Genomic DNA, 18,284 nt, shown 5'->3' with positions numbered 1-18,284 from the left:
TATTTTCTTTAAATATCCATTGTCATATAAAATTTAATTAAAAAATCTACTACTAATCTGCTGTAATACATAATTTTATAGTTTTTTTTTCTTCATTTTTTTACTCACGTGATTGTGTATTATTGTAATGTTCTTCTGAATCACACGTTTTTAATAATACGTAAGTAGTTTAATATTTTAGAAATTTATCAGATTTCGAAAACTCAATTATGACCTTTGATCTTTTTTTTAATCTTTTGCCAACTTAAATATAATTTAAAAAAAGTATGTTGCTCTTCTATTCTGATATATAATTTTGTATTTATTATTTATTTCAGCGAAATTGAATTAAAAGAAAGACTAAGTAAAAATATTTCAATTCATCTTTGAATTTTTAAATTAAAAATAACATATTTGCTCCAAATTTTAATTTTATTCCCGGATATTTCAAAGTTTTAATAAAATTAATAAAAACTCTTTTAGTGTTTCTTATAGTGGAATTAAATTAAAAGAAATAGTTAGTAAAAATATTTCAATGCATTTTTGAATTTTAAAATTAAAAATAATATAGTTGCTCCAAATTTTTATTTTATTCCCGGATATTTCGACGTTTTAAAAATAAATGAATAAAAACTCTTTTAATATTTTTTTAATGAAATTAAATTGAAAGAAATACTAAGTCAAAATATTTCAATGCATGTGTGAGTTTTTTAATTTGAAATAGTTTATTTGTTCCATTAAAAGAATAAACTCGTTTTTAATTTCATTTTCCAATTTTTTGTTTTTTCTTCCAAATTTTTGTTTTATGCCCGGATATTTCAAAGCTTTGAAAAAATAAATAAAAAAACTTTACAAAACGTTGTGATACTTTAGTTTGATTGACATTATAGTAATTAGATTTAGTACATCTTTTAGAAAATGTATTTTTAAAAAATAATATTTTTTTTCGAATCGTAACTAATTTATCATTTTGATTGATGCGATCTAAAATATTCATTTTTTACTTCTTATTTTATTATTACTTCTGAACGAACTGAGCAGTGGTGTAAGTGGTTGAGACGCAAGAGGAAAATTTTGTATCTATTTCATTATTATTATTTTCAGATGATGGATGTTTTCTCTGCTTGGCAGTATCTTTCGAAATATGAAAAATACAAGACCGTCACCCAGTCAGAATTTGAGAATTATAGCACTTGGTATTTTAGATCTTCTTATACTTTATATTATGCTTCTTTTCATATATGTATTACGACGTTATACCAACACAATTTTCTCCCCAGTATTCCCTTGAAAAGTAGTTAATCATGCAATTTTTTACATAATTTTAAAGAATGTAATTTTTAATTGCAAAATACGAAATTTGGAGGAAATCGGTCGAATAATAGGGAGAAATCAAGTTTTAAATATGCGGCATTTTTAAAATTCGATTTCTCAGGAATTATTTGACCCATTTCACTCAAATTTTGTATTTTGCCATATATAACGTTCTTCAAAATGATGCAAAAACTTGTATACCTTACAGTATAAAATTCTTTCGACTATTGTTAAATAAAACAATAAAAAATAATAAATTATAATAAAGAATTAATTTTTGCATACAATTATCTTTGGATATACGAGTTTTATAATGAAGTTCAAAAAATAGTCAAGATGTGGCGGAACACGCAAAGTAAAACTAACATAAAGAATCCTAAACTTCCGACCGGCCTCCTGACCAATCTATTGAGATTAATTTTCCAGGCTGCTGCTTTTCCCGATATTTTAAGAGCTGGAACCCAAAAACAACAACAACAAAAAAAAAGGAAAAAGAAATCTGCATGTTAATTTAGAGAAAATACGTTTTCGTCTCTGTTTACAAAATATAGTCTATGACAATCCTTTAGCATAGTTGAGGTCTGTCTCTCAAGTCAATAGGATTGAACCCCTAGTGCATGAAAATATAATCATTAAAACAAAAGTTGTTCAGTGTGTTCGGTTTTTAATTTCGCTCATTTAATTACTTTAAAATTACTCAAAGCCACTAATTTTATAAATTTGTTGTATTGCATTTTTACGAAAGAAAACATTGAGGTTTTAAAACATTTCAAGAGCTACTTCTCCTAATCTTCCAAAAATTAAACCAGGACTCCAACTTTACTAGGGAAGGGGGTCTCTTAACGAAATATTTTAGAAAAAAATACGGCTAAAGTATTAATAAGAACATAAGGATACTTTTTACGATAAATTTAAAAATTAGCATTTTCCTTAAAGAAAACTAAAAGCAGAGATTTGATAGGAAAGGAGAAAAGCTTAAAATCAAAAGAAAACTAAACTTACGAAAGTAGCATTCATGATAGTTTTTATTTTAAGTGAACACCAGACACTGTGAACGAGAATTAATAAATATGCAATGTGGTTTCTTCTCAAATGTTGGCATTGAGTAGTAATTCCAATTAGAGGATAAACAGAAAGCGCCTACCTTTTCCTATCGTAACAATGATCGAAAATTAACCCAAAAACCCCGATCGAGGACCCCGGAATTAAAAGTACCGGATAATTTAAACACTTTCCATTGTTGATACTTTCCACACATCCGTAGGAAGACAAAACAGCTCATGAAAACAAAACAGATTCTTTTCGTATTTTCTCATGCACTGTAAAAACTTCCGCTGCAAAATATCTGTAGGAATAAAATAATTTCAAACGTGTTTGCTAATTTTGAGCTGAAAATAGATAATTTTAAAACAAAGTTAATACATAAAATTTTTCCAGTCGAATCTATTAATCATTTGTTAGCTAAATGTAAATTTTTTTAGGTTTGTATTTGCACTATCGGGATTAGCATTCTGAGGATTTGCAATATCGGATATAATTTGCAGTAGTACAGTTTAGTCTTTTTTTTTTTTTATAAATATGCATGATTTCTTACATTTACTTTGAAGGAAAGGAGAAACTTGACTCGTAAAGATTTAAGTCTACGATTAAAATTTGAAACGTAAATATTAAATTTTGTGTCAGTAGAATCAGATCAACAACGAGACCAAGAAAAAAAAATTAAAGCTGATAATTTTGGAATGAAATAGAATTAGTTATTTTATTATTATTACATGCATTATTATAAGTATTATTATTATTAAATATTATTATACGTATTAGGATAGGATTGAACCCAAGATTCTCAAGGAATTTCAAATGAAGTTAGGGATTAAGGCTGGAATGGGCAAACTTTTTTGATCGAGGGAAAAAAATCGAGAGAGAAAATATTTGGTGGGCCAAGTAAAAACTTCAAAAATTAAAAAAAAAATATAGATATACAAGTTTTAATTTAAATATTTAGTGAGATGAATGAAATCGCGATTTCATTTTTAAAAGTTCCTTAAATTGAGGTTCGAAGTGAGATGTGCATTATCGACTTCTGAAATTATTTTTTCTAAGGTTCATAGTTGAAAACACTTGTTCACATACATAAGATTAAGCAAACATAACACTGATTTTCTGGGCACGAAATATTAGATTTTGGAAACTAACTTTTGGTAATGATTTGTAAAACTCAAACTTTGGCATATTTAGAAACCACTGCTTCAGATGATTGTTAGATTGTCCGCTCGTTGGAGCTTAAAATGTGCAGTCTGCCACATGTGAAGTACAATTCACGCTATTTGGAGCCAATCTACGGCTATTCTATAAAGAACTTCTGCTTTCAACTTTTTACCAATTGAAGCTGTTTGTGCTAACTATTTCCATCAATTTATATTTTTTAGAACAAAAATAGAGAAAGTAAAAAGGTCATCAGTACTTTGTTAAAAAGAAAGAACAGAAATAGCTTTAAACAAAGTCGACAAGAAAATGGATGTATATTGTTTATATTTGACACGGATTGGCAAGTTAAAATTCTATCAGCGGGCCAGATAAAACCTTCCGGTGGGCCACAGTTGCCCCGCGGGGCGTAGTTTGCCCATCCTTGGATTGAAGGATAAGTGATGAGGTATATTCAAGGCCGGATTAACCATTAAGCACACTAAGCACGTGCTTAGGGCACCAGAGGATTGGGGGGCACCACAAAGCCTAACTAAATGTTCGCAGTACATTTTTTTTTGAAACATTGATAATAAATTTATTATTTTGAGCTTCCATTTTAAGAGTAGATAACAACCATTTCTAAGTACGAAATTTCACATAATAAAAGAAAAAAAAACGAAAGATGGTTTGTATCAAAAATTTTTGGTCTTATAATGAAATTAGGTAGTGAATTTCTATGCGATAAAAGCTCTATTTATTTATCCATTACAATGATTCCATAACATACTGCTACGATTCATGTTTACAGAATATTTTTCGCAATTGTAGCAAGTTAATACTCCGGCAATTTGATATTTTCATAAAAAAAAAATTTGATTTACAAAATTTTGATGCAATGGTTTGATGATGTAAAAAATGTGATTTTTGATGTGAAAAAAAAATCTATGTTGTGCATGTTTTTGTTTATACTACATAAAATATTTGCTTATACTATATTTTTAATTATATTCTCATTGTAACTGGAAAAGAAGTCATCAAATTACGTAAAGATTGTGTTCCAAAAATTTATTTCAAAAATTTACGTCAAATAATTTTTTTTTATTCACTAAATTAAGAAAAGGGAGCTGTGTTTAAGTATCATTTTTCGAAATTTCTTTGTGGAGGAGAGGTTAAATTTGCGAAAAATATGACCACACACTTCGCATCACTTATGATTTTTTTTATCTATATACATCGAATATCGAAATTAGATTTAAAATATATACTACGTAATATGAATGCAAGCAGCTAGTTTTTGAATAAGGAGAGAATTATAGGTCCCTTAGTCCTTAGAGTCTTGTATAAATACAAATGTTATAAAAGTTGAGCACAAAAGATGTGTAAATTCTCAATGTGAACCGGATGTTCGTTGACGGTGAAAAATACGTTAAGAAGAGTGCCCATTAAAACTAATTTAATTTTGAAAGCAAATGTAAGAAATAAGTAGCAATAAAATCAAATTTTCAATCATTGAATTTTGTTTAGTGCAAGTAAACTATATTTTGTGCATCTTATAACGAAATTTGTGAAAATTATAATTAAGAAATAAGAAAAGTACTGAAAATTTCAAATTAAAAATAAATGGCAAATTTAAGAAAGATATTTTTATTTATTGAATTTTAAAATATGTTTAATAACTAATAAGGAAAATCTTTAATGATAATTATTATATATATATACAATATATGTGTGTAATTTCATCAACTTTTATTATGATGATAATTTGAACATGTAAATATTTTGAATATAATAATACTATTTCTATCACTAAAAAAAATTTAATAGTTGTGTTTAATTTTTACTTGTTGCTCGCGTGTAAATCAGATTGAAATAAGTAAATAATTAGTTAAGGTATTTCCATTATCCATTTAACTTTTTCTTAAAATAAAAATTGGTCATTCTGCATAAACGAGTGGGAAAAATATTGTTGTTCCCTGTTATTTTATTATAAGTAACAGACTTCTGGGAAACGTGGTTCAATTTAACTTGATCTTGCTTTCTGCCTATAACAAACAATCCCGACGTAAAACATCAAAAGATGTTCCAGCATTCAATTCCATGAATTCGAAGGTTCCTGAAAAGGACCACCGTGATTGTCACCAACATATGTGATAGCATGCAAAGCTAAATTTTCTGAGAAGAAACACTTTAAGGGCAAGACAAGTGTAACCAATTGATTTACTACAGACAGAGAACATCCTTTCATCTCAGATATCTTTAAGCATCCTATAGGAGACTCATTCCCCCTTCTTTTTTTTTTTTTTTTGTTTCAAACGAAAAAAGGTTGCATATCTCAGAAAATTCAAATTGTTTTCCTTTCGAGGGGGGGGGGAGAGTAGAGATACAAATAAATGGTGACTTATAAGATTGAAGAAAGTGGGAGGTCTAGTAAAAGAAAAGTTTCTTGATTGACATTATTTTTAACCAATAACATTATTTATGCTACAATAAGTAACTAATTTCTCGTATTTGCACATCCCCGTGTATGCGTGAATGCACAGAATGTGAGTGCACGGAATCCTACATGAATGCACAGAAAAAGTTTATTCTACTAAAACATTATTCTAAATTATTGCTTTTGAAAGCATGCTGTAATAGTGTAAAGCTGATGCTGCTTCAGGTAGTAGCTAAACCCTTCAAATAATTTTATCAATAATTATTATTTATCGATCAATATTGATTGTGTTTAAATCAATATAAGTGAAGAGTTTAATTTTCCTAAAGAATTATTATATTTTAATAATAAAAAATTAATTGAACTTAAATGTAAAAAATAAAATTACAATTATTAAAAATTATATATATATATATATATATATATATATATATATATATATATATATATATATATATATATATATATATATATATATATATATATATATATATATATATATATATATATATTTTTTACATTTTAAGCATTCTATTACACAATAATACTCAAAAGTAATAAAAACAAATTTCAAGTTTTTGTTTAAAAATACAATGTGACGTATTTTTTTAAGAGGGGATGATGCCGTATTATAAGATTTAAGAAGTAATTAAATTTTTTAAATGATTGATCTTATCGAAATAAATTTCATTCTTTGACGTTATAATAAAAATAGTTATTCGATTTAAAATAAAAATTTTAGGTAACAATACACAAATTTTACTTCGATTTATTTTACGAATTTGTCTTTAAATGTTGTAAAGAATATGTAAAATATTTAGTACCTACATAAAATTTTAGTAGGCAAAATAGATTTTAGTAGGTTTAAGATAAATGTTGGTTTAATAAAATTACATACAATACTTCTGTTTATGTTTCTAAGGATTATATTTTTCCAAACCTAAAATTATTTTCTATAAAACTAATGTGGTATTATGTACGCGTATGCATACAAGAATAAAAAATATCGTAACACAAAAAAAAGTGAATAAATTAAAAATGATGGTTTGTTATTTTCTACTGATTATTATTTAAGTTTAGTTTTTATATTATATTCATTGTTGCTATACTTATGCTTTTGTTTTGTATTATAAAAACACGAATGTTCCGAATTTGTAAATGAAAATCTGATAATCGAATTTATAGTTATTTAAAGTATTTTGTTCATGCATTTATTTACTTATTGAGGACAGAGTTTTTATTTACTGTAACAGCTTTTTCAGACCAAAGTTACTGCTATCACTTATAAGAGTTTTTAAGTACAGGTTTAATGCAGTAGTTTTAAGTGATTTCTATCATTTTTTTCTAAAAGGTCATTTTTTTACTAGTCAAATTAAGATTTAATTGATAGTTATTTATTGCTGTTAAGCTCTTCTATACCTTTGACTTTGACAGGTCAACTAACTACGAGAATGTCCAAAATATTAAACAAAATAGTAATAATTCTATTAGATAATTAGTTCTGTTTTCCACAGATGCAATCTAGAGTGAGCTGTTATTATGAAATAAGTTCATTTCTGATTTTTAATCCAGATTTTATGGGATCATTTAAGATAATTGTTGCATTTATAAAATGACTCATCACTATTTTTTCCCTTCATTTCTCTTCCTATCGTTATTAATATATTAGGTTTAATAAGGAAAAAGGAATAATGAAAAGCATTATTATTTGTAAAAGTTATGTGTTATTATATACAGTGCGTAAAATAAAAAAAGTAAAAAACCTGAATAACTCTTGATTTAATGATCGGATTTTACTTACTAGATCTCAATCTAAATGGTTTGAGGGCCAAACTTAAAATATGCTAATTAGTTGGTGCAGAAGATATTTTTTTAAGTTATGAAATCGGGCAAACGTGCTTCCTCTACCTACATATGTATATGTTGTTGTTGTTGAATTTGGACATTTGTCTCTTAAAATATGGATGGTATTCACAATGTGGAAATTAAGATCCCAAAAGCTTTTTTAGGTTGAAAGTTTGGGCTCCTTTATTTAATTGCAGTTTTCATGCATTTCGCCATGTCTCGAAAACTTTTGAAACGAATTGAAACAGTTTTGCACTTAATAATAAAATTCATTAACCTAAAAATAATTTCCTGTCAAAAATATTTTTTTTTAAATTATTTATTATTAATAGTCGGAACAATTTTGAATTCAAAAATATACAAACTATTACATAATTTTAAAGAATATTAATTTAAATAGTAAAATACAAAATTTGAACGAAATCTGTCGAAAATTTCTTGAGAAATTAAATGTTAAATATATAACTTTTTTAAAATTGAAAGATTCAGGTTTATTTGATTGATTTAGTACAGATTAAATTTTGTATTTTGTCATTTAAAATGACATTTGTTAAATTTTCAATTTAAAGTTCTTTCGAATATTCTCGAAAATAAAATAATATAAAATGATTAATACTTTTTACAAATTATTTTTGACAAGGAACTATTTTTAGGTAAATGAATTTTATTATTGTGTGCAAAAATTTTTAAGTTCGTTTGAAAAATTCTCGAGATATGGTCATTTATTTCGAGAGTCAAGAATTCGAATCAATTGAAAAAAAAAAGGTATGCTTTTTTAAGAAAAAGTACGTGTCTGCTTTTCTAATTTAAAGTATTTTGAGTCTTAGTAAATAAAAGTTCAAACTTTCGATCATAAGTTATTCAAAGTGTTTGCTTTTTTGCAAATACACACAAACATAAGTCATTTTTTTAATATTAATTGAAAAGTTTTCAATTGATTATATTATTTAAAAAAATTTTTTGGATTTAATTTGAATAAATATTTTTTTTTACAAAAAAAATTTGATTTTATATTTTGAATTAACACGTGACTTAGTACTAGATATATTTTTTATTGTTAGAGGGGGGAGGGCACCAAAATATTTTCAGTGCTTAGGGCCTCAAGAGGTCTTAATCCGGCCCTGGGTATATTATAAAATTCAAACATGTTTACAGCAAGAAATATAACTTTGAGTTGAAAATTGATAAAGTTAAAACATTTCTCGGGAGACTATCCATAGAATCCGTCAATCTTTGAAAATATATACTGATGGTTGCAAAGGTAAAAGGGAACATTCTAAAAGTGGAGTGTACATATTATTATATTATTATTAATGTATACATATTGTACACATATTTATTGCATACATATTGTATAGGGTAAACTAACTAGTAAAGGAACACGCAAGTTTAGCTTGCCTTTAAATAAGTCATGAAAATTTCAAAATTTGTAATTTTAGCTAAATGGCAGTACCAAGATATTTGTTATTAAATGCCGAATTATGTAAAAAAAAATTTAGAGAACTTACATAATATTGTTTTAAGCTTTTGGTGGTTCAAATACTAAGTAGTAAGATGACCAAGTGAATGAACACTAAATTTTCCAGTGAATGAACACTTAATTTTGAGAATTTTTGATGTTCTTTAGGAATTCATAGGCCATGCAAATGGCTAAAAACAAGGATTTTTTCGTGGAATTATAACATCCAACCGCAGTTAACGTGGAAAAGTTTGCTTTTTTTCAGTCATGAAATGGAAAGTAAAATGGGGATGAATACAGAATAAAAAAATGTTTTTAATTTTCTTTCTGACACATTAATAGTCGAGTCTAGATCATCAATGTTTAGAATTGGGTAATCCCATGATATTTTATTACTATTAGTTAATCGCGTTTTGTTTAATCTTTTTCCCCATATTTTTTATCCTTTTTTTTTAAAACTTTTTAAGTATTTTTTTTCCCTCTTCATCATACTTTCTTGCTTTAACTTTTTTTCCAGCTCTTTCAGTCTCTTTAAATTTTCATTCTTTTTCAAGTTAATGCAAAAGTTAATTTATTTCTTTTTATTTTGATTTGATCTTCCACTTTTATTCCTATTTATTATTAGTTTATTTATATTTATTAGTTTTAATTTCTTCTCTAATCTGACATATAGCACTGTGAAAAGTTTTAATTTCTTCTTTATTCTATACTAGCAAATATATAAATTAAAACTTTTCACAATGTACAAGTTCATAAATGTTAATAATAATTTGTATTGAAATGCTGTTGAATAAACATACCATTTATCTGAGAAAAAATAATGGCCAAGATTAATCTTAAAAAGTTTAGCACTTTCAAACTATAGGGTTTTTTCTTAACTTCAGTGGTTTAAATCGAGTTTCATATTAGTTATATATTTTTAGCGAGATTTATATTAGTTAGTTATTTTGTTAAGCCTTTTGGTTTTAAATTTGAAAAAATGCATAAGATGATCGATCAGGCGATGTAAGGATTATTTGCTCAGGAAAAGAATAAACATTATTTCGTGTGACCTTAACTTATACTTAGTACATCATCATCCTAATTTAAATACTATCATCACGTTCATACTATAGTCTGTCTAAGCTAAGTACTCCTCCCGCCACCAAGTCTTAGACCGTCTGGCGCTATGGGAACAGGAATGGCGCATTTTAGGGAGGGTAGCTTCGATGATGGCTTGTATGGGAAGTATACCAGATTGGCTGACTCAGCCACCAGTAGGAGACTTATTTAATCTGATTCAAGAACTTTATTAATGAGATTCGCATACATATTCCTTTCTTCACTTATGAATGATTCTCTATATTACCCAATCGGTTGCTATTTTTTTAATACAAAGAAAAACAAGAAGAAAAAAATTGAACAAATTCTGACAGTAGGGGTAGTGAAGGTTTTTTTTATGTTACTTTTTAATTTTGCGCTATTTATTATGAATGTTCATTGATTTTTAGATGGTTTAATTTCTAAACTTGCACATTTTTTAAAGCAGTTAATTTCTCTTTTATTAGTTTTCTGGTAAAAGTGAAGCGTTTAAACTTATTAACTCTAATTTTATAAGGAGATAAAACTTTTGCTGAAAATAGAAATAGATCGTGTCATCTATGACTGAGAAATATTAAACATCTTTATTTTTATTACTTATTTTTCTTTCAACATTTCCTTTTTTTTTACTTTTTTTCTTTCAGCAAAAAGCAAGTTACCGAAACTAGGATGAAATCTAAAACTATCAACGATACTTTTAATCAACGCTTTCTTATTCTTATTTTAATGTAACCTGTATAGTTTCTCTCTCCATTTATTAAAAAAACAATTCTAACAATTTTTTAATAGCAAATTTACTTTTATTTTTTAATATATAATTTTTATAACTTTATATAATATTATATAACTTATAAATATTTAATATTTATAAGTTTAATGATATGAAATTGTCATGTACGTAGTTCGTTTGAACATGTTACCCTTTTTTTGACGAAAGATCTGACATCTCAAAATTTCTACAACGGATGTGTTTACCCGTATTCAAAAATACTTGGTCAGGTTTCTCATATGATCTAACCATAAACAAATCATATTTTTCATAGTTGTATATTTTGAGATAGGATCTTCCGTATATTGCTGAGATACAGAGCTGTTTTCCTCTTTCTGGGGAACTACAACGTTGTATCCAGTAACAAGCCCTTAACGATACTAGAATCTTAAATTCTATATAGAGTAAAGACACATTTGTGTCCTATTCTTATTTCTTTCATTCACTTTGAAAAGATATGTGGATAATGAAATTCTGTATATGCGTTTTTAAGTTTATTATTTTAAAGTTGTTTTCTTTATTAACTTAAAAAGTTTTCACTTACAGCATTTTGTGGTGTTACTACACAGAACTTTTCAAGGAAAAAAAAAATACTGAATGTAATTAGAGACTCTAATTCTTTTTGTTATATGTTTATGTGTGCATAAACTTTGATACATTACTTAAAGAAGATATTTTGATGTTAATATTACATATTGTTCTACTTAATTGGTATGCATGTTTTCTTGTATATAGCGTTTACTTTACATTTGTTATTTTTGTTTTGCTTGAATGTTTTTTAATTGATAATTTAATGTGTGTTTTGTTATAGTTTAATTAAAAATTCTGGTGGAAGGTGTTGAAGTATATATATATTAACCATATGAAGTATATATATATTAACCATAAATTTTCCCCTAAGTTCTAAATTTAATATGAAAGGAAATTTTTTTCGGAGAGGGGTGATGTAATATAAAATGCCTCATACGAGTCCTTCTATATTGAATGATAAGCTTGAAATAGATGTCTCTTATCAATTTTAAGATATAGAAATCGTTCTCTCACAAAGAGTCATAAAAAGTCAAGAGACCAGATAAAAGATTATGTTCTGAAGTTAATGGGCAATAATTCGTAGATAAAGTACACATTAAGATAGTCCCAAAAATTCCCCAGCCTCAGAATGTGGCGCCATCCTTTTAGCAAATCAAAATCTCTAAATTTTCCCATTTGAATGACGTTTCATTAAGATAAGCGATAGACTTTCAACCAATTCCCTTTCAGAACCCCCTTTAAATATCAGGAGCAGCAAAAATTCGTAGCTTTTCTTATTTTCATGGCTAGATAAATCCGTGCCAAAGACCAACATCCCTTCCCGGAAACCCCACCAATGTAATCCATGCAAAACTCCAACTAACACTATTTTAAATAACTTAATATAAATTTATAAAATGCCTGTTTGAATCAGCCTCAGTCTATTGAGTTATCTAGCCTTTAAAGGCATATATATATATATATATATATATATATATATATATATATATATATATATATATATATATATATATATATATACATATTTGAGGCGTACTAACAACCTCATCACAGAAATGCGACTATGGTTTGAAAAGCTCTTCTTATAATATATCAAAATTAATTGCTAAATCTGGGAAAGGTGAGAGTATCGGCAAGGAATTGATATTGCCGGCTGTTAATGAAATTTAGAAACAGTTTTACACTATCCAGCCGCAACCAATTTAATCAAAAATATCCCTTGCAATAGTGGGTCGACATGGTGGGTTTTTCGCCGTTTTGAAGAGGGAGGTACAAGATATTTTAGCTGTATGCACTCAACGATTGATGATTACTCAGACAGTTGTTTAAGAAAAAATATGCAGAATATCGCTTGCTACTACACACCGAGAACCGCACTAAAAATATTATATATATATATTTATATGTCCCGCAGTGGACTGATCGTTAAGACGTGGTTCTCAGCAGATCACCGAAGTCAAGCATCACTGGCTACGGTCAGTGTGCGGGTGGGTGACCACTTGGATCAGTCTGCGTAGGGACCGAGGGTGTGCGGTATTGGTCCTCGTTAAACTGTGCTACCGTAAAGTGCTCGATTTCGCACGCAGGTCGTCGGGCTACCGAAGCAGGGGTGCCATCCCCTCCGCAGAGGATCAAAATTGTGATGGCATGACTTCGGATCATCCTCCGGGATGTTTCTCAGACCGTCGCCAATAGCCCATTGTGCAGCTCTAGTGCGACGTAAATTAACAACAGCAATATATATATATATATATATATATATATATATATATATATATATATATATATATATATATATATATATATATATATATATATATATATATTGTTGTTGTTAATTATATATATATATATATATATATATATATATATATCCGAATAAATAGACGGCTGTAGCGAGGCGTTTATGGTTATCGGTGGTTATCTGCTAGTGGTAAACGTTAGCTCAGACGTTACTTATGCGGCATGAATGCTCTAGGGCAGGGGTGGCGAACCTTTATGCACCAACGTGCTATTTTTTTCAAAAAATTGTTTAATGAGGTCATAGACGTGCCGTCAAATCATTTTGACTTTGTGATTATTGGGAAAATAATAATACTAAATACTATCAACTCAAAACTCTTTATTTACTATGAAAAAAAAATAAAATTTTGCAATGTCTCAGTTGTACCCGTAATTCGACTTAAAGTAACATCAGACCTCTGTTGTTGCAGATTAGATGACAAATAACTTATATTAGGTTGTGTTAGTTTAAGCAGGACTGTTAAATTTGTTTTGCTAGTTATTTATTGTTAGCTTGTTTTGCTAATCTTTGTTTTTTATGGTTATTAATTGTCTTCTGGAATTAATTGTAAATTTTTTTGTTAATAAATGTTTTTTCGTTTTTGTTTTTTGTGAATTTCAATTTAATTGTTAATACGCTTTATAGTAAACTTTGTGATCGGTGGCGTGCCCAGAATATTGTGTCACGTGCCATAAATGGCACGCGTGCCATTGGTTCGCCATCCCTGCTCTAGGGCAATTCCCACTGCTGGCGTGTTGTTTTCTTCTTAAACTAAACATTTAGCGGGTAACAAGGTCTTTTAACATAGAGCTGTCCCGCAGTGGACTTATCGTTACGACACGGTTCCCTGCAGATCACCGAAGTCAAGCATCACTGGCTGCGGTCAGTGTGCGGGTGGGTGACCACTTGGATCAGTCTGCATAGGGACCGAGGGTGTGCGGTATTGGTCCTCGTTAAACTGTTCTACCGTAAAGTGCTCGACTTCGCGTGCAGGTCGTCAGGCTACCGAAGCGGGGGTGCCATCCCCTCTGCGGAGGATCAAAATTGTGATGGCATGTCTTCGGATCATCCTCAGGGATGCTTCCCAGACCGTCGCCAATAGCCCATTGTGCAGCTGTAGTGCGACGTAAAATGAGCAAATCAATCAATCAATCAATTTAACATAGAGCTTGTGCTTACAAAAATAGGCAGTTGAAAGTGTCTTATGTCGATGCATAACAAAACTTTATCGACTTAAATTTGATTTCTGATTTTTTTTTTGAGTATCGATGTGTGCTATTTTTTAAAAAATAATTTATCATTGTCGCGGTTAGTTTTATGTTATGCCTAAAAGAAAGTTGGTCAAATTCGCCAGTAGCGAGGCTGCCCCAATGCTTAAAGTTCCGAAATCTGACACTTTTACACAAGTGGACAATATTGAACTTAATTCCAAATGTTGGCTGCAATCATTACCGAATGAAGTTCTTGAACTTATTTATAGCTTTTTGCCACTCAGAGCTCTTATAGCTGTAGAAAGTTTGAAATGTGGGAGGATTAGCGATTTAATCAGAAAAACAAGGCATGAACATTGATTAGTTTTCTAATTTACTTAGTATCCTTCTTAACGGGAAGATTTTCGTATTGGTATCTAAGCTCAAAATGTCTCCAACTTTTGCTATAAACACCAGAAACTTTAAAAAAAGTTAAAGGAAACGAACCTCTGCAAAAAATTTTTTAAAAAAAAGTTTCAGTAAAATAAAATGTGATTGTAGTTGGTATTAACAAGGGGATTGGTTATTGGTTATTGCAATTACATAAATTTTCAGGCTTGTGTGCTCTAAATAGGCTTATAAACCTTCGTCACGTAGAAGAGGACAGATGGCACAATAGGAGAGACAGCACCAAGTAGTACCGCCTCCAAGAGGTACCTTAATACGGGGATATTTCTGTACCGTTATCTGTCTCGCCAACTACAATCGCCAAGATGCCAAATAGATTTTAAACTTGCAAATTTTTTAAAAAAAGCATGTAGATGTTGCCTGGGGGTAGCTACGAGTTATACCTTTCGAGTTGGTCCCTTACTGTGATGTGTTTTTTAGGTTCTCGCAAACCACTGCCCAAAAGTTTCCAAGACTTGCCGATTACTCTGCCACAGATCACGATATGGAAATCTCTTCAACATTAACACTTCCCTATTTGAAATTATCCGCTCTCCATTGCTCAAACATTGCGGATATAGAGTGATCTGTCGCATCAACTACAATAGGCAAGATGACAAATGGATTTTAAACATGCAATTTTTAGAAAAGAAGAAAAGACCTGTAGAGATTTGCCTGGGTTGGTAGGAATTATGCCCTTTGAGTTGGTCCTCTTGTACGATATTTTTTTTTAGCTTCTTGCAGGCTGCTGCTTCTTGCATTGGTTATTCAGCCACAGAATACTGTATGGATATCTTTCCCAAATATATCAAGTTACTTATTTTTTGTGGATATCTCCGTATCGTTATCTCTCGCGCCGACTACCATAGCCAAGGTGCTAAATAGATTTTAAACTTGCAAATTTAATAAAAAGCAAAAAAACATGTAGATATAAACTCGGAGGTGGCTACGAGTTACACCTTTAGAGTTGGTCTCTTTTCACAATATTTTTTTTAGTTTCTCAACTTCCGGGTTGGCGATTTTATCAACACAGAAATGTCCCCTGATTTTCAATAAGTTGTTTTTTGTCATTTTCCTTCTTGTTTCTTTGTGAGGCGCATTATAAAAGTAAGTTTTCCATGAATCATAAAAAGGAACACATGATTAATTGCAACAACATGAAATGAATCAATACATTATATTATAACAAAGCTCATACCCTATAAAGAATTATTGTAAATCATTTCTAATTTTTTGATTAACCTGAAAGTTGAAAAATGGATTGTGACAAAATTTTTGAAAATCACCCTATTAATAATTTGCTAAATAATGATCCATAAAAATCTGATTTAGTTGAAAAGATTAATTACAAAAGATACTACAATAACTCATCTGTTTCAGATCCACAGGAATTGTAACAGCACATGACATTTGATGGGATAAGTTTTTGTGTGTAGTATGGAGTCTGTATCTACATGTTATTATAATGGTATGCTCATGTCCAGAAACATCTGGACTTTGGCAAGTGAGATACATTTTTAAGGATAATATGTCTTATAATGAACCTGCTGCAAAAGATGGTTATTATATAATAAATCTATGATAATAAGTGGATTTTTTCATATAACAATGTTTTCTTGTAGGATTAATGATATTTAAAGTTAAATAACTTTAAAAAAATAATAAAGTGCATTTTCACTTTTATGACTAAATTAGAGATCTGTCTAGGTCTTAAGAGGTAACCTATTTTGTGAAAATTTAGTTGTAATTTGTAAAAATTAAAAATTATATAAAAAATTCATGCAAAAATATGGTAAAGGAGGAAAATATTTTGAAAAATTGTCACTACAAATAAAAATTATTTATGACTGGTAGATTTCTATACATTTTTCCCCATGTATTCAAAAACAATTTTGCTATTGTACAATTTTGGGCTAAAAATTGTATCTAAATTACAAAATGCATAAATCCATAAAAATCATTGTCCATAATAAAATTTCAACTTGAATTTAATAAAAACATGCATTTAACAGTACTAGTAGTAAAATTTATTTTAATTATGAGAACATTTTCAACTGGGTCATCCAAAAAAAAGTTTCAGTGAAGAAATTTTTTGTATAAAAAATAAGCAGAAGAAAAAATATGTTAATTACAAAAAAGGCCCGTTAGAATAAATTTACAATAGCGCTTAAGATAATGTTCGAATTTCGACTCCCTGTAAAATTTATAGAGGGTGAGTCTTTTCGTTTCATTTTGAAAAACTCAGCAAAAAAAAAAAAAAAAGATCGCTTTGATATGGCGTAAATGACCGGTTAGGCTGTCCACATTGCACTATCTGACCGAACACGTGCTATCTTTTCGCAAAAGACAGCTGACAGAAAAGCTCTTCTTTTCCATAAATTGCAACAAGAACAGGGTTTGCATGCGAACTTGTTCTTTTATTTGTGAAACTACTGTTTTTCCTAAAGTTGAATTTGTGAAGGAACCGCTAAACGGTTGTAAACTTACCCTGGACAAACCCCTGTTAATGCACATTTTTTTAAATTTTATTTTATTTGATGTGAAGCAGCAGCACAGCTTCATTAGCTGAGCGGATAAAAATAATATTAAAAAAACTATCCTCAAATTCTAAAAATAAATAATCTGATTTAATAAAACTAGAGAGCTTAGAGTAGAAGAGAGATGTTAAATGAGAGACTACTTTGATTTGTCAGAAGGAAAAAATTTCTGCCTGAGGCTATTTTTCAAAATTCCCCATTCAAATAACGTGTGGAGTGGAAATTATTTACATTAAGAAATTAATATTTTGGCAAAATAAAGGGGTTAATAAAACTTTATTACTACTTTTTTTACAATAAGATGTTTTATGGTTTTAGTAAATTAGTAAATGTAACATTGTTGTATAAAAATGGATTACTTATTCATTATATGAGTTTATTTTTATTGGTATACATAGTTTGCTCCTTATAGAATGAATGGGGTGGTAAAATATTTATTACCTTAAGAGTAATGTTTCAACCTATAATGAACAATATTTCTATCTAAATTTTAACAATTCGGGGAGTTTTCTGTATCATGATCTGCCTTGCGAACTATAATCAGCAAGGCACCAAATTGATTTTAAACCAAATTTTTTTTTTAATTAAAACATTTAGAGGTTTGCCCGGTTGAGTACAAGTTATACCCTTTGAGTTGGTCCCTTTCTGTGATGTTTTTTTTAGTTTCTTGCTGGCTGCTACCCGGAAGTTGCCAAGATTTGGCAATTCTTCTATCACAGATCAAGATACGGA

General features: G+C 28.9%; 1 protein-coding gene across 3 annotated transcripts in view; it reads left to right on the top strand.

Moving 5' to 3' along the window:
* LOC107448972 (uncharacterized) overlaps nucleotides 1-18,284 on the top strand; it is a 42,023-nt gene that overhangs the window by 1,517 nt on the left and 22,222 nt on the right. The window contains exon 2 of one of the 3 annotated variants that reach the window (XM_087152262.1): nucleotides 1,084-1,175. In XM_087152262.1, the coding sequence (XP_087008388.1) occupies nucleotides 1,084-1,175 (92 nt within the window). Of the gene's footprint in view, nucleotides 1-1,083; nucleotides 1,176-14,533; nucleotides 15,695-18,284 lie in introns of those variants that run through there. The other 2 variants (XM_016064353.5, XM_043045886.3) reach the window with 2 other exon arrangements.

This window comes from Parasteatoda tepidariorum, chromosome 9 (genome assembly GCF_982258835.1).
Source record: "Parasteatoda tepidariorum strain Cologne lab strain chromosome 9, Ptep-v5.0, whole genome shotgun sequence".
NCBI classification, from domain to species: domain Eukaryota; kingdom Metazoa; phylum Arthropoda; class Arachnida; order Araneae; family Theridiidae; genus Parasteatoda; species Parasteatoda tepidariorum.
The sequence above is the reverse complement of the archived record's forward strand: the minus strand, read 5'-3'. Positions and strand labels throughout refer to the sequence as shown.